Source organism: Wickerhamomyces anomalus (assembly GCF_001661255.1).
Source record: "Wickerhamomyces anomalus NRRL Y-366-8 unplaced genomic scaffold WICANscaffold_2, whole genome shotgun sequence".
Classification (NCBI taxonomy): Eukaryota; Fungi; Ascomycota; class Saccharomycetes; order Phaffomycetales; family Wickerhamomycetaceae; genus Hansenula; species Hansenula anomala.
The window spans coordinates 1475982-1497926 of NW_017567111.1; the positions used below are offsets into that span (position 1 = coordinate 1475982).

The window sequence follows — 21945 nt, forward strand, 5'->3', positions numbered from 1 at the left end:
AAGTTTGAATTTTAGACAGGTAAACATATCACAGCAACAGTCTTTATAATATAAAAACTTGCAACAGATTGCTGAAATGTCTTTCAAAACTGTACTCTTAAGTCATAGATGATCAGTAATAACAATGTGGTTAATAGATAGAGAAAGAAAACAACCAGGTTCAATTTGGTCACTACTTACATGTCTAACAACTCTCATCCTACTTTGTGTTGCACTTGGTGGATTATCATCAAGATCAAATGGTATTAAAAGTGTATTCATAGCTCATTTAGATTTTTCAAATGCAAATTGGCAAATGGTTGTACCAGGTTTGGACAATTTTAGAGGTCATGGGTTCCCACCTATTCAAAGAATGAACCTTTGGAACAACTGTAATGGGGATTATGATATGAATGGTGGGTTTGATGCTATAAATCCTTATAGAACTTGGTATTCAACTAGTTTGGATCCGAGGTATGCTGTTTCTCATCAATTGAATTCACTAAATCCAGGTGCCTTCACAAGAGATGAGATTAATACACCTAGTGGTACTGTTATCCCAAGGGTCCAATCAGGAACTATTATTGTTTTAACTACGATTGCATGCGTTTTGAATGGAATTGCATTTTTTTGTCAATTGCTTAGAATACCAGGTTTTGTCATTCCAAAGATAATAGCTGTGATTTTTTTACTTGTTGCAAATACAATGGTTCACGTTTTAGCTAAAAGAATGGTCAATTCTTTCAATAATAATTACGGAACTTTTGGAATTCAAGCAGATCTGGGAGGTAGATATCTAGCCATGGTTTGGAATGCGTTTGGGATTCTATTAATCTCTGCAGCTTTACAATTCACAAGAGGACCAGGTGGGATTATGGGTAATTATTATGAAGATAATAGTCCAAAGTTTGATCCCGAAGCAATGAAGCATGGCTATACACCAAACTATAATTCACAACAGATGAATAAACAACCAAATGATATGGGCTACAACAACATGAATAACTACAACAATGGTCAAATGGTTGGTAATTATCCAAATGAGCACCCTCCACCACCTGCTTATCATTAACTCGCCTCGATGTTGAGCTAGTTCAATTATATGGTACTTAAATACGAAAGAAATAAATGGACTCTGAGAATTGGTTCTGGAATGACGTACAGAATTTTTAATTATAACAAGCTAAGCCATAAACCAGCAACCATACTCAATAAAGTTCAACCAACGTAATTTTGGACGTACTGTTGCACATCGTAGATCTACACTTGGGGTTTTATTTAATTTTTGCCTGTTAGATTATTAAGACTAGGTATGAAGCTGATATAAGCGGAATACTTTTTACCTATTTCGAGGTTCAAACTTCAAAGTTCAGTTATACTTCTTGGAAGATCTCCCAGTATTATGTTCTATAAATGAACACTGCAAGCTATAAACGGATCACGGCTATAATATGCTTGAATATAAATATGAACTTTGTTGCTAGTCTTGATGCGAAAATGCGAGTTGACCAGCTTTTAAATATTCAAGTTAATTTCATCAATAATGTTTTTGTTTGATAGAGAAAAGAAACGTTCTGGCTCAGTCACATCATTGATACCCTTGATGGTGGCATTCATTATGCTAGTGCTGGCACTTTGTGGTGGATCTAGAAAAGTAGCACCATTGAGAAATATCTACATGGCTCAATTTGATCTTTCAGAAACAAATTGGCGCAATGTTTTAGTAAACTTGAATAACCCAGAAGTTAACCAAGATTGGAAAAGTTCAACCAATTTCTTCCCAATTCAAAGATATTCACTATGGAATAATTGCCTGGGGTATAATCGTGATGGTTTTGTTCCATACCTTTGCGGTAGAACCGAAACTAGAAAATCTTTGAATGTTCGCTATTATATGGCCAATGCTATTAATCCTTTTGTGGCCAATCATGAAGTTGAAGAGAGTGATATATATCTATCGCAGGCCACTGAGGTTGATGGGCCTACATCAGGTGCTGCTAATGCTTTTTTGATAATGTCGGTAGTTTTGATTGGAATCAGTATTGTTTTACAATTATTCAGTGCACCGTCTTATGACTTACAAAAAGTTTCTGCAGCTGTTGCCTTGTTTATCTCAAACGTTATCAGTAATGTCACGGTGGTCAAAATGGTTCATTCTTTTCAAAATCATTACGGTAGAAATGGTATTTCAGCTCAAGTTGGTAAAAGATACTTTGCACTTGTCTGGACTGCATTTGCATTACTAGTCTTCTCTGCTTTGTTTGAATATTCATGTCGTCAATTCTACAAGTACAGAGAGAGAAGAAACAACAAAGGAAATGCAAGAAATAATATTGGTGAACGCGTTGTTGACCAAGAAAAGGGTTTCAATAGTGAGCAGACTTCTAATGCTGGCACATTAATGCAGCCTTCTCCACTGGGGAGAACCAAAATTAGTCAAAATCATTGATTATTTATATTGTTTTGCACTTCATCTTTTTATGATTTTTCACAATCATAATAAAGACAATGTACTTCTGCCAAATGATAAGTGTAGATACGTTCACCCGAACACCACATCACGTGTACAGACTTCAAGATCACCGTAACTATGGTGATCGCGTTTTTTTGGTTTGTTTTGATTTCGATTTCAAAGAACAAAAAAAAACAAAACACAACAAACGACAACAAGTACACACCCTTTGAGCTTGATAATCCCACTCATCAAAGATAATGGACTTTAATCTTTCAGAGTCATTAACGGCGTTCCAAGAGGCAGACAAGGACTCATTCGACATATCGAATGCTGATAACCTTTTGGATCAAGTTACAGGATCTTTAGCTGTTAGTTTAGAGGCAATCAGTAACTCTAGTATTTATGAATCACTAGAAGAGCTAGTTCATGCTTACCCAAAATTGAATAAGAAAGAACAAAAACAAGTTATATATTTGGTTACTTCAAGTTTACACAATCAAGCTGAAAACTCATCAAACATTATTGAAAATGGTGAAACTGAACTTTTCGTGGCTCATAAACAATACTTGGAAGCTTACGCGTATTTGGCACATTGTTTATTAACTTATTTGGGCCTTGAGCATATTCCGTCATCAAATACAAATTCCAAGAAGGTTACAAATCAAGCTTTAGAAGTGTTCAAAAACAATTGCACACAACTTGAAAACATAATGGATGCTATTTGTGCTGTATTCAAATTACACCTAAGTAAGTTGTTCACCACCACCCCAGAAAAGGATTTGTTCGTTAGTTCGTTCACAAGACCAATTTATATATTGATGGAAAATGAACCAAGAGTCAAAGTTGTTGGTGTCAAAATGTACATGTTTAAAGTCATTGCTATGGCTGTGAAGTTCCATGGTCATGCCTCGGCTGCTCAAAGTGCTATCGTTCAAAACTTGACTTATTTCAGTCATTTGAATTCAATGATGGCTGAATTGCTACAAATTTTAAACGATCAATATGATCATTTCCAACTCACGGAAGACGTTTTGAGAGAAGTCAGTAACAAAGAGTTTAATAGTAATGATAATAATGGTCCAAAGCAAATATCTTTATTCATTGTGAAAGTTTCAGAGTTGATCCCTAGAATATTGCTGAAACAAATGACATTGGTTTCACAATTATTGAATAATAGTTCCTATACATTAAGATGTGCTGTGGTGGAAGCTTGTGGTAATATTATTATTGAAATCAGTAAAGATGAAGATGAACTGGAACGTTACAAAAATCAAGTATCAGGTCTTTTGGATTTATTGATCGAAAGATTTTTGGATCAAAATCCTTATGTTAGAACAAAGGCTATACAATCAATCTTGAAACTGTGTGAGGTTGATGCCAAGTTTACTAAATATCGTCAATCATTTGTCGAGATAGCTGTTAGAAGTTTAGAGGATAAAAGTTCATTGGTTAGACGTAATGCAGTGAAATTGATGTCTCGTCTTGTCTTGACACATCCGTTTGGAGCTTTACATGGAACTCAACTTAAATTATCAGTTTGGGAAAAAAGGTTGGCCGATGCTGAGAAAGAGCTAGAGAGTTTAGAGCCAGCAGATACCACTCAAGCTGTTATTGAAAGAAACTTAGAACAAGATTCTGATGAAGAAGAAGAATTGCCTTCAATGATTGAAAAAGAGAGTAATTCAAATGCTGTTTTCAAAATCAAATTGACTATTCAATATTATAATGATGCTATCAAGTTTATCAAGCTGATACAGCATGGTGTTGAAATTGCCTCACAATTGTTATACTCCAAGAATAAAAATGAAGTTATTGAAACAATGGACTTTTTCGTTTTAGCTGATGCTTATTCTATTGAAAATGTTGATACTGGTATTCGTCGTATGTTACATCTTGTTTGGATGAAGAGCAATAACGACGAAGGTACAAATGTTGCAACTCATTTGGTTGAATGTTATAAAAATTTGTTCTTGTTGGCTCCAGATGATTCTTCAGAACTTGAGGCAGCTGCATTGATTGCGAAAAATTTGATTTCATTGACTTATTCAGCTACTGTTCCCGAGTTAGCTTCATTAGAAAAATTATTAGGGTTGATGTATGAAGCTTCGTTAATTAATGAGACTGTTGTTAAAGTATTATGGCAAATTTATAGCTTTCAAAGCCAAAATTTCTCAAAGAAACAACGTCGTGGTGCTATTATTGTTCTCGGTATGTTGGCCTTATCTGATAATGATATCTCAATGAAAGGTATTGATGCTTTATTGAATGTCGGTCTTGGAGAAAAAGGTAAAGAAGATTTAGTATTAGCCAAATACTCTTGTATTGCATTGAACAGAGTTATACCACAGGATAAGAAACATGACACGTTCAAAGTTCCAAGAGAAAAAGAAGCTATTGACAAACTGGCAAATGTTTTGATTGAATACAATTCGAACAGTGAATATTATAGTGTTGCCGAACAGGCAATAAATACCATCTTCAACATTGCCAGCAGACCAGAAGATGTTGCAACTGAGATTATTAAACAAAAAACAAAGCTCACTTTTGGTTCAAGTCATGAAAATGAGTCCCAAGTTGTCTCATTGTCTCAATTACTATTTATTGTTGGTCATATTTCAATAAAAGTTATAGTTCATCTTGAAGCACTCGAGGCTCAATTCAAAAAGAAAAAGATTGAAGCTGAGATTACTAAAGCTAAAGGAGACAAAAATGAGGAAGAAGCAAATGAATTGGAAATGATTGGTGGTACTTCAGAAGATGATTTTGCTGATGCTGTTGCATTTATTAAAGAGAAGGAACTTTTGTATGGGGAACACTCATTATTATCAAAGTTTGGACCTCTTGTTAAAGAAATCTGCTCCAACAATCTGAAGTATGATAATAAGATCCTACAAAGATCAGCTGTTTTATGTATGGAGAAGCTAATGTGTGTTTCATCCAAATATTGTGAAGATAATTTGGCCTTGTTAATTACCATCATGGAACGCTCTGAAGACCCTATAATCCGTTCTAACGCCGTTCTTGGGCTTGGTGATATGGCTGTTTGCTTTAATAACCTTGTTGATGAAAATACGGACTTCTTGTACCGTCGTTTACATGATGACGATTTGATGGTTAAACGTACTTGTTTGATGACAATCACATTTTTGATTTTAGCCGGTCAAGTTAAAGTTAAAGGTCAATTATCACAAATGGCTAAATGTCTTGAAGATCCAGACCAAGGTATTAGTGATATGTGTAAGTTATTCTTCACAGAACTTGCTACTAAAGATAATGCTATTTATAATGGATTTATTGATATTTTCAGTGGTTTATCAAATGATGAGAATTTGAATAAGGATGCTATGAAACGTATCATCAAATTCTTGTTATCTTTTGTTGAAAAGGAAAGACACCAAAAACAATTGAGTGATAAATTAGTTCAAAGAATTACTAAAGTTGAAAATGAAAAACAATGGAATGATGTCGCATTTGTTTTGGGTGCTCTTCCTATCAAGAGTGATGTGATTACTCAAATATTGGAAACTGGTTATACAATGGTTGCTGCTCGTACATGATGTATTTACAAATGTTTAATAATAATTATGATGTCTATGTATAAGTTTAAGGCTTGTAGTGATCACCAAAAAGTTCAGATGGATGTTTGAAAACATCTCTTCCAACACCTAATTGACAATCGAATGGTAATTGCTTTGAATACAATTCATCTGATTTCAAATGTGAGCCAACAATGTCAGCTAAACCTTCAATAAAAGTTTGATTACCATTTAGCGATTCAGCTCTTTTTATTCTATCTTTATATTTGGATTCACCAATCAATTCTAAATCAATTTCATGCAAGGTTTCAATATGATCTGAAGTGAAAGCGATTGGAACAAGCACAATACCTTCAGAATCAGCTTCGATTCTTTCAACAAGTTTAGCAGTTTGAGCACCTAACCATGGTTTTGGCCCAACTTGTGATTGCCAAACGACTCTATAAGGGTTACTAAAATTCAATTCTTTCATAACGGCATATGAAGTAGCAGCGACTTCAGCTGGATAAGCATCACCGCTATTAACAACATCCATTGGCAATGAATGAGCTGAAAACAAAATCTTCACTTTATCTCTGATTGATTCTGGGAATTCGGCCAATTTTTCCTTGATATTACCAGCAAAAGCTTTGACCAAGCCTGGATGATCTGGCCAACGGTCAATGACTGACCATTCAATCTTTCTTTGAGGGTCAAGTTTTTGTGTTTGTCTCCATAATTCATTAATTGAACTACCTGAAGTGGAATAACTGAACTGTGGGTATTGTGAAAAGGCGACGGCTCTTGTAATACCATCATCCAACAATTTCTGTAAAGTATCTTCAGTGTAAGGACGGGCATAACGGAAAGCAACATATGGTTTATGAGGAGCAGTTTCAGGATTGGATTTATCTAGGATCTTACAAGCTTCTTCAGCTTGATATTGGGACCATTTCAAAATTGGAGAACCACCACCAATTTCTTGATAGTATTTTTCGATTTTTGGAGTACGTCTGGCTGAAATGAACTTGGCTAAAAGTCTTTGAAATCTCCCAACACCTAAATCAATCAAATCACCATCTGCAAATAGCTTGTACAAGAAATCATGGACTTCTGGGATGGTTGATGGGCCACCCATATTCATGAACACGACTGCTGTTCCATTATGTTGTCTTTTGAAAGCAGCTGAACTTGATGAAAAGAATCTAGAGGCACCAGATCTCAGGACAAAGCTTGACTGACTTAAGGCCGTTCTTGATAGTATGTTTTTCATAGCAGATGCTAATCAAGTTTGATTCCTTTTGTAGCCTTTGTAAAACGTTGAAAAGTTAGATTGCTAAAATGTTCGAGACTTTATCGAAAATATCAGTGCCTCTAACCAAAAATTTAAAATACGACGATGAGCATTCCGCGAATTTTGGGATCTGGGTTTTATACCAACAAAAAAAATCAACATTAATTGTTGAATTGGCTACAAAACACCTTATTTTTGTCTTGAAGGTCGTTAAGCTGATTGAAAATATGTTAAATCCAATATCAAGCCAGATAGATCTCTGGGCTGAAGCCATTGGGCTTGATGAAGCTACAATGAAACTGGCTATATGTCTATTTGGATCATTTCCCTTGAATGCCATCTTGAAAAGATTGCCAGATAACAACATAAGACTGAAGAATATCTACATCATCTCAATTTCTGGATTCTACTTATTTGGTATCATGTCTCTGTTTAGTGGGTTCCGGACCTTGTTTATTAGTACAATGTTTACATACTTGTGTACTAAATATTTGAAATCAGACTTTATGCCATTTATCAACTTTGCATTCGTTATGGGTCATTTGGCTATGAATCACTTCTACTTGCAATTTTATAATGAATATGATTCTACAAAGATTGATATCACTGGTGCTCAGATGGTATTATGTATGAAATTGACTGGTTTTGCTTGGAACGTCCAAGATGGTAGAAAACCGGAATCAGAATTATCAACATTTCAAAAGAATAAAGCTATTAAGAGTCATCCGCCATTGCTAAACTTTTTGAGTTTTTCATTCTTTTATCCATCTTTATTAACAGGTCCTTCTTTTGATTATATTGATTATGAAAGTTGGTTGAACTCCAAGATGTTTACAGACTTGCCAGAGAGTAAAAAACCAGGAAAGAAGAGAAAGAGAAATATTCCAAAATCAGGTAAAGTTTCATTTTACCGCTCCTTGCAAGCTGTTGGATGGTTATTATTATGGCAAAAAAGTGGTGAATACTTTTCCGTTGAAACCACATTCACTCCTTGGTATACAAATAAGAACTTTTTGTTCAAACTTTGGTATTTGTACGTTTTAGCATTCACTTACAGATTGAAGTATTATGCTGCATGGACACTTTCCGAAGCTTCATGTATTTTAGCTGGTTTAGGTTATAATGGTTATGACAAAGAGACTAAAACTATCAGATGGGATAGAGTTCAAAATATTGATATTTTCGCTTTTGAAAGCGCTCAAAATATTCATGGTGCTTTAGAAGCTTGGAATCAAAACACAAACAAATGGTTGAAAAATTATGTTTATTTGAGAGTTTCCAAAAAGGGTAAAAAACCTGGTTTCAAGAGTACGTTATTCACATTTTTAACTTCAGCATTCTGGCATGGTACCAGACCAGGTTATTATTTGAGTTTTGCAACTGGTGCCTTGTTACAAACTTGTGGGAAAGTTTACAGACGTAATTTCAGACCTATTTTCATTGAAAATGATGGGGTCACTCCAAAAAGAACCAAAATGTTTTATGACATTGTTTGTTATATTGTCACACAATCAGCTTTGGCTTATTTAGTCCAGCCATTTGTTATCCTAGACTTCAAGCCATCATTAGAAGAATGGAAAACTGTTTACTTTTATTGTCACGTTGGTATTGGGCTAACTTTATTCTTGTTCCAAGGTCCTTTCAGCGCTCAAGTCACAGCTTTCTTTAAACAATACCACCCAGTTAAACCAAAAGAACCAAGACTCACAGATATCATAAAGGATAAACAAGATTATGAATCTTCTGAAAACATGCATTTGGGTATCCCATCTGCAGACTTTGAAAAAGCAGACTTGAATAAAATTGTTGAAGAACTTGAAGATTTCAAAAAAGATGTCAAAGATTGGCAACAACAAAATGGGTTAAAGACCGAAGAAAAGGCAATTAAAGAAGCTTATAATGAATTCTCAAAAGATCTTGAAACCTTGAAACAGAAAGGTCCAAACTTTAAAAAGAATAATAAAGATGAATAACCACCGTTCGTTCGTTTTAAGAACTAAATATGTGTATAATTACGAAACTTATGTTATAGATTGATATGAGTTATTGTACCTATAAATCATCAGGATCGAAAAGATCCAGATCCTCTATAACGTTATTATCTCCATCATTATCATCACCTCCATAGGATCCACCAAAAGAACCTCTTCTATTAACACGCGGACTTGATGTAACCTTTTCGTCTTCATCATTTGCCTCATCCTCCTTCTCTTCAGGTGCCATACCAGTCAATTCTGCAGCTTTCAAGGATGCAATAGCAAGCATACCTTTTCTCAAAGAGTCTTCAGCTGGCCATATAAAGTTATTAGGGCCGATTGAACCACTATCAAATGTTGGTGGGGCAGTTGAGAATTTTGCCAATTTCATAGCATATTGTAACAATTCATCTGCACTGAGTTTATTCTTTTGCATTTGTTTTTGTTCCTGCTGTACTTCTTCCAAGTTTGGTAACGACTTTAATTGATTCCTACATTCACTTAACCCAAGTAGTATTTGTTTACAATTGTTATCAACATTTGATGATTTGGCCTCTAGGGAATCAATTTTCAATCCCGATTGCTGATGCGTTATTATATCACCCACTGAATGCTCTAGTTCTTTTTGAATAGATAACAATTCTTCAGCTTCAGATTCTTGAGGATCATATTTGGATATTGACGTTAACAATGATGATAAAGATTTTTCAAATGCATTAAGGTTTTTGGAAATAGGTAAATTAGCGACTCTAATCTCTTTTATACTGGGTATTTCTGGGGTTCCTATTCTTGAATAAAGGTTTGTGGATGAGACAGGCCTTGGAATGCTAGGATTTGGTTTGGACATGATGATGAATCCTTGATTCTAATCCTGATGAAAGTGTTGTGTAAGTTGTAGCTGATTGTGTAAAAAATCGAGATTGAAATATATGCCGAACCGTGAAAAAATGGCAGAACTACAAATGGTGCTTTCGAAAAATCATTAAATTCATCAATGAAAAAGGCTAAACGTGATCCTCTTCAGTAAATCCGGGACAATGCTCATATAAATCGCCTTGATCTTCATATTTTGCACCACAATAATAGCAATAATCGAATTCAGTCCTTAGAAACAAATGAAGTTTTCGAACTTTTTCCTCTATGGTCAATTCTTCGAACAATTCCAACTCTTCATCATTATCCTCCTCTTCAGAGTTTTCACCATCTTGCTGAATTTCTTGTATTTCTTCCGGATTTTTAATTCTTCTCTGCTCCCTTTTATCTTTGAGTAGTTTTTGAACAAATTTCACATATCCTCTCCACAAGACATTGATACCCAATGGGTCAACTTTTTCTATATCAGGAGCATCACCATCACCACTGAATTCTAAGCAATATTTTTGCATCTTGTGTAAAATCTTTTCTTGCCTCTGAGTGTTTTGTTCATCAGTTAGCCTTTCTCTAAATTCTTTAGCATCTTCATTTGTTATTCCCTCAAAAGCTTTAGTTTTATTTGATTTCCCTATCTTTATTTGCCCTTCTTTTATACCTGTTCTATCTTCTCTTTGTAATACCAAGATTGGTTCCAAAATGGCCTTTTTATTCTTACTATCTTTTCCTAGTGTATCTCCGATCTTGAAACCCATCTTTTCCATTATTGAAAGACCTTTAGAGGAATTTTTCAACTGTGACTTTGGCATTGGCTGCAGAGTACTATCATCCGCTCTGCTAGACTCTAGTTGACCAAATAGTGATGCTGGCTTTGATTCTTTTTTATCTTGAATCTCTTCAAAGTTATATCCTGGTTTAGTCTTGGTCTCATCCTTCGGCTGCAACCTCTGTGGACCAGTTTTCTCATCTTCAGTAATTGCCATTCTCATATAGTCATCATCTCCGCCCAAAATTGCTTCTGGGTCTTCTTCTTTTCCCAACGTTGGTCGCACATCATCTATATCATTTTCTTTTATTTCTTGTGTCTTGAATGATAGCTTGGGCAGTTTTGATTTGCAAAGAGGTTGTGGCTTTTCGACTTCTTCATCACTAGATCCGTCATCGAATCCAAGAGCAGCTCGTTTCCTCAAACTCATGATGTTAATTGAATTGGAAAAGTTGCTAGCTTGTATAATAATCGTTGTTTTAGTCAGACTTATTTTTTTGTTAATGACTGCCAAAATGACAAGGGCGACATAAAACTTACAAACTTGATTCACATAACCTCATAAATATTATTTCACATATGCTATACAAAACTATTATTCAAATTCACCAGCTGGAAGTTCAGTTGGTAGACCCAGTTCTTTTAATCTTTTATTTTGAACTTCTTTCAAACCATTCTTCCAAAGATCATGGTTCTCTCCAATCGCATAAGAAATAGTCTTATTTTTGAATCCCTTTGGTCCCAAATAGTTCAATTGTTCAATGACATCTTCCACTAATATAGCTTTACCTGCTGCAATACCATCTCCTAAACCTTGATGTGTGATATTGACAACATGGATATGGAAATGGTAATAAGATGGTTGATAATGAATGAAAAGACGCAATTCATCTGGTAAAATTTGATGATTATAACTTGAAGAGACAGCTTTTCTGATTTTCAATGAAACATCTTTTAGCCATTGTTGACGTGAAGGATTCAAATCTCTTAATGATCTAATATCTTCACGATACACAATAGCAACTAAATATAGGGCATCAAGGTTCAATCCATCCCATTTCATATCTGGTAACAAAATGAACCCATTTTCTTTATCTAAATCGTTGTAGACAACTCTATCAGCCTCTGCGCCTTCATGTAAGATGTTTCTTACCCATTTGATTCTATCACCAACCATTGTTTCAATATAAGGAACAACATATTTTTCATAAACTTCAGGAGTCTCTTCAACTAAATGGAATTGTTGTTGAGTATATTTTCTAATATGAACTTCAGTAGCAGGCCAAATCAAGTTCAATTTAGCTGTTGGATTTTTTTCAATATCTTGTTGTAATGTACATAACCCCCAGTGATAAATATCATTTTCAGTTATAGTGCTAATCTTGTCAATTGCATTGATACAAGAAAATTCACTATCACATTTTCTACCTTGTGGTAAAACACCTTCTAAGCTTTCATCAAATGTGAAATTTGTCTTTTCAACAGTTATAATTGCAGGTTTTGATTCAATTTTCCCCAATAGTGCCATTGTTTTAGTTTGAGGGTTTGAATCCAGGACTTGCTCAAACTCGAACTTTGGGATCAGTGTTTGTAAAGACATGATAGGTTACTAAATTCTAGATTGCGAATGGTTAAATTGACTAAATTGATCGATTGTAAAAGGATCCGTCCAAAGTTATCAAAAGTTGTGGTTCAATAAATTTAACAAAGGTCCGATTTTTTTTTTGGTCAGTGAGGTGCTCGTAACGAACAAACATACCGACTTTTACTGAACAATTACAAAAAGGGCTTGAGATTATTTGATCTGAGCTACATGTTTTAATTCAATTAGCTATTATGGATCAATTGACTATGGACGGAAACAATAAAAACACAGAAGAAATTGCAAGTGTTAAATCAACCTCTTAAAAAGATCCAATAGACTAAAAAGACAATGAATAACCCAACCCCAACAATTGGTGCATATTGTTGTATTAAAAGATCAAAATTGATCTTGTGTGCAGCTTTTCTATATTTCTTAGACTCAAGTCTTATAGATGAAGAAATATCAGACATTTTATCTAAACTATCACCACGGTATAATAAATCTTCTATATTTTTACTCATGACAGCTTTAACATCAGCTAAATCACTGTTTAATTTATCTAGATTGGATTGAGCTCTTTGATCTTGATAGATTTTCTTGGTTTTCTTCATATAATTATCAAATGAAACGAATGCATACGGTCTTGTATCTGACCTTAAACTATCAGCACCATGGGATTGTGAAAATTCATTTGAAATTTCAGCTAAATATGAAAATGCAAGTTTTCTTGGATATGATTTTTCACAAATTGCGAAATATATGATTGAGTCTAACATTAGATAATGGATTTGATAATTATCACTTTCAATTGAAGCACGAGTTTCCGAATTTGGTGTTATCCTTGAAATGATTAGTTTGACTTTCTTCTTTTGTTCAGTCAAGCTTGGATCAGTGTCATCATCAACAGATCCTGACAAGGGTAAACCTATTGCAAATTGTTAGTTTGTCAAATTCAAAGAGTTTTTTCGCTGTATCTTGATTCACCAGAATTGATTCATAACCAAACCTCAAGCGCAAAGAAGGAAACAAAAGCAGAACATACCGTCATTTCTAAATATAAGTGTAGATTTGATCATTATATTGATCTATGAAAAGCTGTGACTCTTGGACGGCTGAAGCTCAACAAACTTTAAAGAATGAAATGCTGTCAACAAATGTTGTTATTATCTTGAAATCTCTTTCTGAAAATGAGTTACGGGGTAAAACGTGACTAGTCACGAGATGTGTTGACCGGAATTATAAATGTGCATCTAAATCGTTTGACTTGATTCAACTTTCTTCAATCAAAACATTGTAAATAGATCAGATTTTTGGACTGAATTGAGCAGATATTATGCAAGTTACATTTGTAGTTGTGGGTGTATTGGCTGTAGCTGCCTTGTTGGTGATAAGGTTGGCTTTCGTCTTACCAGCGTTGGAGCATCATCAACTGAGGAAAAAACCACTAAAGATCATAGAGGAGAAGAGCATTATGGTATTGTTGGGATCTGGGGGACACACAGGTGAAATGATTAGAATCTTATCTTCTACAGAGAGTGTAACAAAAGCTAAGAAACTATACTGGGTGATAAGTTCCGGTGATTCAAGTTCATCTATTCATTTACAAAAACTTCAAAATGAATTAAACATTTCTGAAAGATCCAAAACAATTGAATTACCAAGAGCTAGAAAAGTTGGTGAAGGTTTAATATCATCAATTGGGTCCACTATCAAAACTATAATTTCCACATTCAAACAATTTATACAAATGAAAGCATTCCCCGATGTTTTGATGGTCAATGGTCCAGGTACTTCTGTTCCAATATGTTACTTCTTCTTCATTTTAAAGTTATTCGGTATACATAGTACCAAGATCCTATACATTGAGAGTTTAGCTAGAGTCAGTGATCTCAGTTTAAGTGGTAAGCTTTGTTATTTGATAAGTGATAGATTCATTGTTCAATGGGAGAAGCTCCAAACCAGATATCCTAATGCTGAATGGTATGGTATTCTTGTGTAAATAATAAGCTAATATTAATGTTAGATCTTAAGTAGTCTCTCTGCCTAGGAACAAGTATGTCTCCGCCTGTGCCCTTACCATGATTTCTGCCTGGAAATATTTCCAGAAAGAGACTTTCCTCAGTCGCACACAGCTGCCGTCCCCATCTCGGAGACACTTTCATTTAACTAGGAGGCCCAGATGAGAATAAAGTTTAATGACAAAAAGCATTGTTTTGATAGGAGAATCAATTGTATTTAAACAGTGCAAAATGTCGTTTGAAAGACAATCAATTTAAGTGATATGGTCCTAATCACTATTTAAACGATGTCAGCCACAAGTACTACTGAAAGTAAGCAAACCGCTACACTGAAGTTGGGTTCAAAAGATGATAAAGCATACTTGAAGAAGGAAAACTATGGGGAAGCTGGTGTTCACAATATCGCACAAGGTGAATATGAATATGCTCATATCAAACCAAAATTTGAAGATAAACACAAAGAACGTCAATGGCTATTAGAACACATGGCTGGTGTATTCAGAGTCTTTGGTAGAAGAGGTTATAATGAAGGTGCTGCTGGTCATATCTCTGTAAGAGATCCAGTTGATCCCGAAACTTTTTGGATTAATCCATTAGGTAGACATTTCAGCTTGATGAGAGTTAGTGATTTGGTGCATGTTGATAAAGAAGGTAAGGTTATTGGTGGTAACAAAGCTGCTGTCAATGCCGCTGGATTTCAAATCCATTCAGAACTTCACAAGGCAAGACCAGATGTTCATGCAGCTTGTCACACTCACTCAGTCTATGGTAAAACTTATTCAACATTTGGTAAAGAGCTTGAGATGTTGAATCAAGATGTTTGTATGTTTTACAAAAGTCATTCCGTCTATACAGATTTTGGAGGTGTTGTATTAGAAAAGGAAGAGGGACAAAGATTAGCCAAAGCGCTAGGAAATGGGAAGGCCATTATTTTACAGAATCATGGGTTACTAACAGTGGGATCTACTGTGGATGAAGCTGGTTATTTGTTCACGTTAATGGAAAGATGTTGTGAAGTTCAATTGTTGGCAGATTCTGTCAAAGGCTACGAAAAGAAGATTATTGGTGATGATGAGGCCGCTTATACTGAACATATGACAGGTGATCCAGAAACATTATACTCCGAATTCCAGCCTGATTACGAGTTAGAAGTAGAACTTACGAATGGTGCCTTCTTGAAGTGAGTTATTTATTTATGAATAAGACTGATTTGTATTTTTCAATGTTGTCGTAGTACGTTTTTGTGGAGCGAAGAAAATAGTTATTGACAAAATACTATACACACAGTTGAATGACGACAATGCTTTATAGTACCGAGTCACTTAGTGATATACCAAAGAGATGGACGTGTTTGAACAAGATAAGGCACCAAAGGTTGAGAATAAGAGATTGCAAACCAACAAGAAAGCGCTATTCTTCCAAAAGATTTTGGTCAATTCACTGCTGAGATATCGTCAAGCCGCAAAATTTACATCCAAAAACCATGTCAGCTCAAATGAACAAACTGTGACAATACTTGATCTCCCACCTGAAGTATTCAAAATTATTGTCTTTTTCATATACCGTTCAAACCACTCAATTGTCCCATTAGTCACTTGTTGCAAGCAATTATACCAAAGATTTGCATATTTGATCTATTCCACTAAGATTGTCCACATTAAAGATGATCAAAGAATTTTTTCCAACACTGAATCCCATGCTCTTAATACATTGCAGTATTTGGATAAAAATAAAAAAAATGTTGCAGCTGCTATACCAATTCTTTCAGTATACTTTAGAAAATCATATTTTTCATCTGATAACTTACCACTAAGTACTGGTTTGTTATTCAATACTTTACCTATAATGTCCAGGTTGGTTGTTTTGACAATAGATGCCGATGAACCCATACTTTTATTCAAATCATTTTGTCATCTTCCACCAAAAATTCAAGTGTTGAGAATTTATATAAACTTCACAAAGAACCAGTTATCAAGAATAGATCCAAAAGCTTTTCCCACAGATGATTATGAAAAGTTTTCAGAAGTTCAAGACCTTGAATATTTTGAAGTTGAATCAAGAAAGTATAACCTTGTATCACGTCACATTCATCCAAGTTGGGGATTTTTCAGTATGAACCCAAATTTGGAAGAGGAAAGAGCATTTGAACATTTTTTCACCTCAGGGCTTGCAAGAGCTTATGAAAGAATAAAAGGTGAAGGTAGAAAATCATTAGTCAAAGAAAAGATTGGACATACGATATATAACTTTTTGCAAAAAAACAAATCCAAATTAATTAAAATGGAATTTATGGGAATTGATCTTAATTTGATTTTCAATATTGATAATTTTAGAACTCCATTTCAATTTGATGCTTTAAGAATGTTGTTCTTTGATAACTCATCTAGACTATTTTTAACAAAATGGTTACCAACATTTCAACAACAGAACATGTACCCAACTTATAGGACCCATTACCCATTATTAGTATTTTATGACAGATTGGGTCAAAGGATATATTTCAAAGATACCAGGATGACCACAGTTAATGGAGAGCAAATTATTCACAACTCAGAAATTGAAAGTTGGAGATACTCAAATCTGATTGCAAGTGCATACAACATCTTGAACCGTAAAAGGGATATCAAATACTGAAACTCATTTTTTACTTGCGAAATTTTTCAACGCCTCTCTGGGATCTTCCAAATTGATATTATTTTCGATCTTTTCGGCATCTGTAGTTCCCCATATGAATTTTTGCTTCGGTTTCAGGTCTTCTTCATCGCCATTCCTTTTCTTTTTACTCTTGTTTAACTCAGCCAATTCATTCATATTATAGCCAACTTGTGATGTGGTTGAAGTAACAAAAGCTTCATTTTCATCAAAATGTCTCTTTTTTGGTTTGTTGTTGATTGTTATTTTGGCACCATTTTTAGAGCTATCTGGAGAAAATAACACACTTAACCCACCTGAATTTGTTCCAACTGCAACTTGGTCAATAGTTTTATTCCAATCCAAAGCTGTGATTGATCCACTGAAGCTCAAAGTTTCCAATGTTACCAAATCAGATTTATCCAAAATATGCAATTCAGTATCTCTATCTTGATTTTGAAATGAGGTACCCGCCAAAATAAATTGTCCATGGTATGAAGTAGCAGAGCTCAAATCTGCTGTTGGAAAATCTAATCTTTGAATCACTGGATTCGTAAAATTTCTTAAATCATAAAGTTTAAGATCATTATTAGTAGTACGTACCAATACTGAATTTTCATCATCCAAATTAGTATTGATTGAAGTGATTGTGCCATTTAATTGTAATTCCTTAGTTGGTCTATTAAAATTCCCATTAACATCCCAAAGTGTTATTCTTGAATCTGAATCAGTAGCCATAATTGACTTGGAGGAAGTTGTATATAAAACATTAGAAATCTTTGTTTTCTTTCCCTTGCATTTTATAAAGTTAATTTTCTCTTGTTTACCAGTACCAAGGTCCCATAATCTGAAAGTGGAATCATTACTTGATGTTGCAAATTTCGCCTGATCAACAGGGTTCCATACACCATCAGTCAAAACATCAGTGTGTCCTCTTGTTGTTTTAACATCATAAATATAACGATCACCTTCACTAAATTCTTTTAAAGCATCACCATCAGCATCCAAAACCTTGAAAGATAAACCATTCGGTATTGTCAAAATTTCGTTTTTCTTATTTAGATCAGTTTTAATAATTGGCTGAGATTCATAAACTTCAGATGATTTGAAAGGTGTTGTTGCCGCTGGGTTCATTGAGTTGAAATCATAAATGCTTAGGTTATAGTCAGCACCAGTTGTGAAAAGTCTGTTTCCAGAATTTGAAAATTTGAGGCTATTGATCTTTTTAGAATGCCCGTTCAATGGGAGCTCGTGTGAAGTTGGGAAATGCTCTTTACCTTCATCATCTGAATCTGAATCACTATCTGAATCATTTTCTGAATCATTCTTGACATCAGTCTTCGTTTCACTGAATCCACTTCTCAGATATTTTGAGTATATAGAGTCATCAGGTTCACCAATTGTGCCTTCATTGCCAAATCTTGTAGGCAAAGAATCCATTGTTTTCGATTGAGCTTTACGTGAAATAAACAACAGTATAAGCAGGTTATTATTGTTTTTTGCAAGAAAACATCAAACGCATTCGCGATACAATTCGCGAAGAAAATGTGACCACTGATTTTGGACCTCAACGCCTTTTCAGAAGTTTATTACTCAATTCAAGAGAAAGATGTCGAACCAAAGACCTAGCAACTCACTATATCTCATATCAAGAAACTCGCCATGAGTTTTGTTAGAACTACAGTGGCCAGAGTCGGACGTGAAAATCAACGTAAGCAGATTTAACAATGCTACATTTTATTTCAAAGCAATCAAGAAATGAACTGTCTTTCATTGAGTATAATTCATTGAAAGGTGGTGAATGATTCTAACGTTTTCTTCTTTAAGTTTACAATTCTGAAACTGGTGCTCGAGTAGTTGCTGGATGCGTCGTTTTAAACCAAGACAAATCCAAAGTTTTACTCATAAGCTCTACTGGACACAAGAAAAAATGGGTTATACCGAAAGGTGGTGTCGAGTTAGATGAACCAGACTATAAAGATTCGGGTGAGTATTTGTGATTAGCTTGTCACAGCACGAAATACTAATGACCTTGAAGCTACAAGAGAGACGTGGGAAGAAGCCGGTGTTACTGGAAAGATTGTGAAATCACTAGGTGTTATTGATGACTTGCGCCCGCCAAAAGAATGGAATACCAATAAAGAAGAGTTCATGAACTCGGAAATACTTAAACATCCTCCACGTTCTGAATTTCATTTCTTCGAAATGATTGTGGAGAAGGAGTATGATACTTTCCCAGAGTCACATAAAAGACAGCGAAGATGGGTTACCTACCAAGAAGCTATTGATGAACTGAAAAGTATCAAAAGATTAGAGTTGGTTGAAGCTATTGAACGTTCTAGTGTCGCAAGAAGTTAGTTCTATATGTATATTATGAATCCTAAATAGGGAAAACGACACATTGTTTTTGTTTAAAACCCACCTCCAAGGAAACTGCTCATCAGATTTTGTAGTGGATTTATATTCTTTTGAACACGGATTCCAAAGTAAACCTCTCCGATATAGGAAAAAGCATCATCTAATTCTGCTAGGTTGATATCTTGCTGGTATCTATTCTTTAATTTTTGATAATATGGTGCATTTTTAGTTTGAACAGACACCAACAACAATTGAAGGAAATTAATCAAAGGTAGATCTTCAAAAATGAAAACTTCATTTTCTGATTCTTTCAAAGTTTCTGAACTGAATTCAGTCTTTGTAGATATCAAGTCTTGAATGAACTTGGAGAGTGCTTCATTGGCGTACTTAATATTTTCAATAAATAGGTAATTCAATACCAATCTAGAAACATAAACACCAGCATTTTTGGAGTTTGGATCTTCCAAATACCATGTCCATATCAATTTATAATATAATGGGAAGCTGGCTGATGTACCCAATATTAAATGTCTTTCCGCATCATAAGCTAGTGAAGCATTTTGCAAAAACTTCTCACCGATAACATCATGTAAATAAGGATCACCAAATTTATATTCACCAAATTTGACTGTCCAATTTATGGCTTGAATACTAACATTTTTCAACGTAGGTTCATCTGGTGTAAATAATGAGATCAATTGGATGATTTTAGATTTTGAACTTGAATCAACTGGAATTTCAGCTTCGTCATAAATTTCCAACAAATATGTTGTCAAGTCTGAACCTGTAGCTGGTTGACTAGATTTTAAAAGTATTTGTGCAGCATGGTATAGTAATTCGATAGCATCTCCATAAGATTTTGTTCTGACGTTTCTATTTGCAATTGTTCTCAAAGTTTGATGTGCTTCATAGTAATCCCCTTCAGATATTTTTTGTTTGAACCTTTGCAAGGTTCTTTGCAGTTTAGGATTCTTTACGTTGATTTCAACCTCAGACATATTAATTATGTGGTGATTTGTATCAATTGGAGACTTGAACATCTAGATATACTTGAAGCTTTCATGGGAGGTTCGAGAAAATCCATAAATGGGCCACGCGAAACTTCGCGAAAGCGTTTTGCAATTCTGAAAGGCCTCAACGACGCAAGAACAGATCTGACGTTAAAACATTTCTGATTTTTGGACTTCCAATTTCCTTTTATCAGTAGCTTTAATGGGCATTGCTTGATCTTATCACTTGCTCTTATTTCGCTGCAGTACCTGGTAAAGTCCTTTATTAAGATGTTCTACTCATCGCATCCAAACACCACAGATCCTCCTACAAAGAAAAATTTTGACACTTGATCTAATCAATTATACTTTGAATAATCCCACTTAACTAGTTCACAATGTCAGATCAACCAGGAACTGCACAATCACCTGTTCAAGATGCCCCAAAGGCTGCAGACTATCCAACACTTGAGTCGATCCCAGAGGTAAAACCAGCAGAGATGTCAAAATCTCAATGGAAGAAACTTCAAAGAAAGAAAAAGTTTCAAGAAAACAAAAAGGAATATATCAAGATCCGTAAAGAGAAGAAGAAGGAAAACAATGCTGCTCGTCGTCTTGAAATTCAATCATATGTTGAAAAAAATGAACCAATTCCAGAACATTTGCTTAAAAAACCAAAAAAACCAAAAACTCAAACCAAAACAGGTTCTAAGATTGTTATAGATTGTTCTTTTGATCATTTGATGAATGATAAAGAAAAAGTTTCTTTGAGTTCCCAAATTACACGAGCATATGCCGCAAACCGTACTTCACCAAACACTGTTGACCTAGAAGTTACTTCATTCGGAGGAAACCTTAAAAGAAGATTTGAAGTTGATATGAAATCTTCTGCATATCAAAATTGGAAAAACATCACATTCAATGAAGAACCTTTTGAACCTTCAGAAAATGTCATTTATTTATCAGCAGATGCTGAAGAAGCTCTAGAAGTGCTTGAACCTGATATGACATATGTTATTGGTGGTATAGTGGATAAAGGTCGTTACAAGTTCCTTTGTAAAAACAAGGCAGATGAACTTGGACTCAAATGTCTAAGGCTTCCAATTGATGAATATATTAACTTGTTTGGTAGAAGAGTCTTAACAACAACACATGTTGTTGAATTAATGTTGGAATGGTGGAATGGTAAAGATTGGAAATTAGCATTTGAAAAAGTTTTACCGCAAAGAAAACTGATCAATGAGGATAAGGAAGGAAGTACAAGTGTTGACCCAGAAGAAATTGCAAGCGTTGATCCAGAAAAAATTGCAAAGCTTGAGGATGACGAAGAGGATGAAGAGGAAGCTGAAGCTGAAGAGGTAGCTCCAGAAAGTGAAAAGAAACCGGAGCCTGTCCAAACTGCCGATGCTACAGAAGGGACCTCAGCTGAATGAGTAATACGCTCAATCAATAGAAATCAATAGATTATTTTAATTGTAGCTTACATGTATTGGTCTTTGTATAGACTCC

General features: G+C 34.7%; 16 protein-coding genes across 16 annotated transcripts; 9 read left to right on the top strand and 7 right to left on the bottom strand.

The window, feature by feature from the left end:
* Nucleotides 1–124: 124 nt before the first annotated feature.
* On the top strand, nucleotides 125–1051 carry WICANDRAFT_77829 (uncharacterized protein; the record flags this gene model as incomplete). The annotated part of the gene is made up of 1 exon (XM_019184622.1): nucleotides 125–1051. One exon carries the CDS (start codon nucleotides 125–127, stop codon nucleotides 1049–1051), a length of 927 nt encoding a protein of 308 aa, XP_019040389.1.
* A 909-nt stretch (nucleotides 1052–1960) lies between these two features.
* On the top strand, nucleotides 1961–2612 carry WICANDRAFT_90527 (uncharacterized protein; the record flags this gene model as incomplete). Its single annotated transcript, XM_019186238.1, has 1 exon — nucleotides 1961–2612. A coding segment is annotated over exon 1 (382 nt), but the record flags the coding sequence as incomplete, so codon positions are not given.
* Nucleotides 2613–2691: 79 nt separating this feature from the next.
* Nucleotides 2692–5991, top strand: YCS4 (condensin subunit YCS4; the record flags this gene model as incomplete). The annotated part of the gene is made up of 1 exon (XM_019181421.1): nucleotides 2692–5991. The coding sequence occupies one exon, from the start codon at nucleotides 2692–2694 to the stop codon at nucleotides 5989–5991; it is 3300 nt and encodes a 1099-aa protein (XP_019040391.1).
* A 46-nt stretch (nucleotides 5992–6037) lies between these two features.
* HEM15 (ferrochelatase HEM15) lies at nucleotides 6038–7087 on the bottom strand (the record flags this gene model as incomplete). Its single annotated transcript, XM_019185534.1, has 1 exon — nucleotides 6038–7087. One exon carries the CDS (start codon nucleotides 7085–7087, stop codon nucleotides 6038–6040), a length of 1050 nt encoding a protein of 349 aa, XP_019040392.1.
* A 383-nt stretch (nucleotides 7088–7470) lies between these two features.
* ALE1 (lysophospholipid acyltransferase) lies at nucleotides 7471–9216 on the top strand (the record flags this gene model as incomplete). Its single annotated transcript, XM_019181548.1, has 1 exon — nucleotides 7471–9216. One exon carries the CDS (start codon nucleotides 7471–7473, stop codon nucleotides 9214–9216), a length of 1746 nt encoding a protein of 581 aa, XP_019040393.1.
* A 226-nt stretch (nucleotides 9217–9442) lies between these two features.
* On the bottom strand, nucleotides 9443–9976 carry MED4 (Med4p; the record flags this gene model as incomplete). The annotated part of the gene is made up of 1 exon (XM_019180649.1): nucleotides 9443–9976. A coding segment is annotated over one exon (534 nt), but the record flags the coding sequence as incomplete, so codon positions are not given.
* Nucleotides 9977–10223: 247 nt separating this feature from the next.
* Nucleotides 10224–11285, bottom strand: CMG1 (Cmg1p; the record flags this gene model as incomplete). The annotated part of the gene is made up of 1 exon (XM_019183239.1): nucleotides 10224–11285. One exon carries the CDS (start codon nucleotides 11283–11285, stop codon nucleotides 10224–10226), a length of 1062 nt encoding a protein of 353 aa, XP_019040395.1.
* A 165-nt stretch (nucleotides 11286–11450) lies between these two features.
* Nucleotides 11451–12455, bottom strand: WICANDRAFT_83394 (uncharacterized protein; the record flags this gene model as incomplete). The annotated part of the gene is made up of 1 exon (XM_019185535.1): nucleotides 11451–12455. The coding sequence occupies one exon, from the start codon at nucleotides 12453–12455 to the stop codon at nucleotides 11451–11453; it is 1005 nt and encodes a 334-aa protein (XP_019040396.1).
* Nucleotides 12456–12751: 296 nt separating this feature from the next.
* SEC22 (SNAP receptor SEC22) lies at nucleotides 12752–13516 on the bottom strand (the record flags this gene model as incomplete). Its single annotated transcript, XM_019181526.1, has 2 exons — nucleotides 12752–13365; nucleotides 13483–13516. 2 exons carry the CDS (start codon nucleotides 13514–13516, stop codon nucleotides 12752–12754), a joined length of 648 nt encoding a protein of 215 aa, XP_019040397.1.
* Nucleotides 13517–13773: 257 nt separating this feature from the next.
* On the top strand, nucleotides 13774–14439 carry ALG14 (N-acetylglucosaminyldiphosphodolichol N-acetylglucosaminyltransferase anchoring subunit ALG14; the record flags this gene model as incomplete). Its single annotated transcript, XM_019181461.1, has 1 exon — nucleotides 13774–14439. The coding sequence occupies one exon, from the start codon at nucleotides 13774–13776 to the stop codon at nucleotides 14437–14439; it is 666 nt and encodes a 221-aa protein (XP_019040398.1).
* Nucleotides 14440–14745: 306 nt separating this feature from the next.
* Nucleotides 14746–15642, top strand: WICANDRAFT_61754 (uncharacterized protein; the record flags this gene model as incomplete). The annotated part of the gene is made up of 1 exon (XM_019183240.1): nucleotides 14746–15642. One exon carries the CDS (start codon nucleotides 14746–14748, stop codon nucleotides 15640–15642), a length of 897 nt encoding a protein of 298 aa, XP_019040399.1.
* Nucleotides 15643–15799: 157 nt separating this feature from the next.
* Nucleotides 15800–17042, top strand: WICANDRAFT_61755 (uncharacterized protein; the record flags this gene model as incomplete). Its single annotated transcript, XM_019183241.1, has 2 exons — nucleotides 15800–16924; nucleotides 16983–17042. 2 exons carry the CDS (start codon nucleotides 15800–15802, stop codon nucleotides 17040–17042), a joined length of 1185 nt encoding a protein of 394 aa, XP_019040400.1.
* Nucleotides 17043–17326: 284 nt separating this feature from the next.
* Nucleotides 17327–18412, bottom strand: WICANDRAFT_22271 (uncharacterized protein; the record flags this gene model as incomplete). Its single annotated transcript, XM_019180933.1, has 1 exon — nucleotides 17327–18412. A coding segment is annotated over one exon (1086 nt), but the record flags the coding sequence as incomplete, so codon positions are not given.
* A 339-nt stretch (nucleotides 18413–18751) lies between these two features.
* DDP1 (polyphosphatase DDP1) lies at nucleotides 18752–19447 on the top strand (the record flags this gene model as incomplete). Its single annotated transcript, XM_019181520.1, has 3 exons — nucleotides 18752–18800; nucleotides 18917–19075; nucleotides 19128–19447. 3 exons carry the CDS (start codon nucleotides 18752–18754, stop codon nucleotides 19445–19447), a joined length of 528 nt encoding a protein of 175 aa, XP_019040402.1.
* A 53-nt stretch (nucleotides 19448–19500) lies between these two features.
* On the bottom strand, nucleotides 19501–20445 carry GET4 (the record flags this gene model as incomplete). Its single annotated transcript, XM_019181433.1, has 1 exon — nucleotides 19501–20445. One exon carries the CDS (start codon nucleotides 20443–20445, stop codon nucleotides 19501–19503), a length of 945 nt encoding a protein of 314 aa, XP_019040403.1.
* A 389-nt stretch (nucleotides 20446–20834) lies between these two features.
* On the top strand, nucleotides 20835–21869 carry TRM10 (tRNA (guanine(9)-N(1))-methyltransferase; the record flags this gene model as incomplete). The annotated part of the gene is made up of 1 exon (XM_019184623.1): nucleotides 20835–21869. The coding sequence occupies one exon, from the start codon at nucleotides 20835–20837 to the stop codon at nucleotides 21867–21869; it is 1035 nt and encodes a 344-aa protein (XP_019040404.1).
* Between the last annotated feature and the right edge of the window lie 76 nt (nucleotides 21870–21945).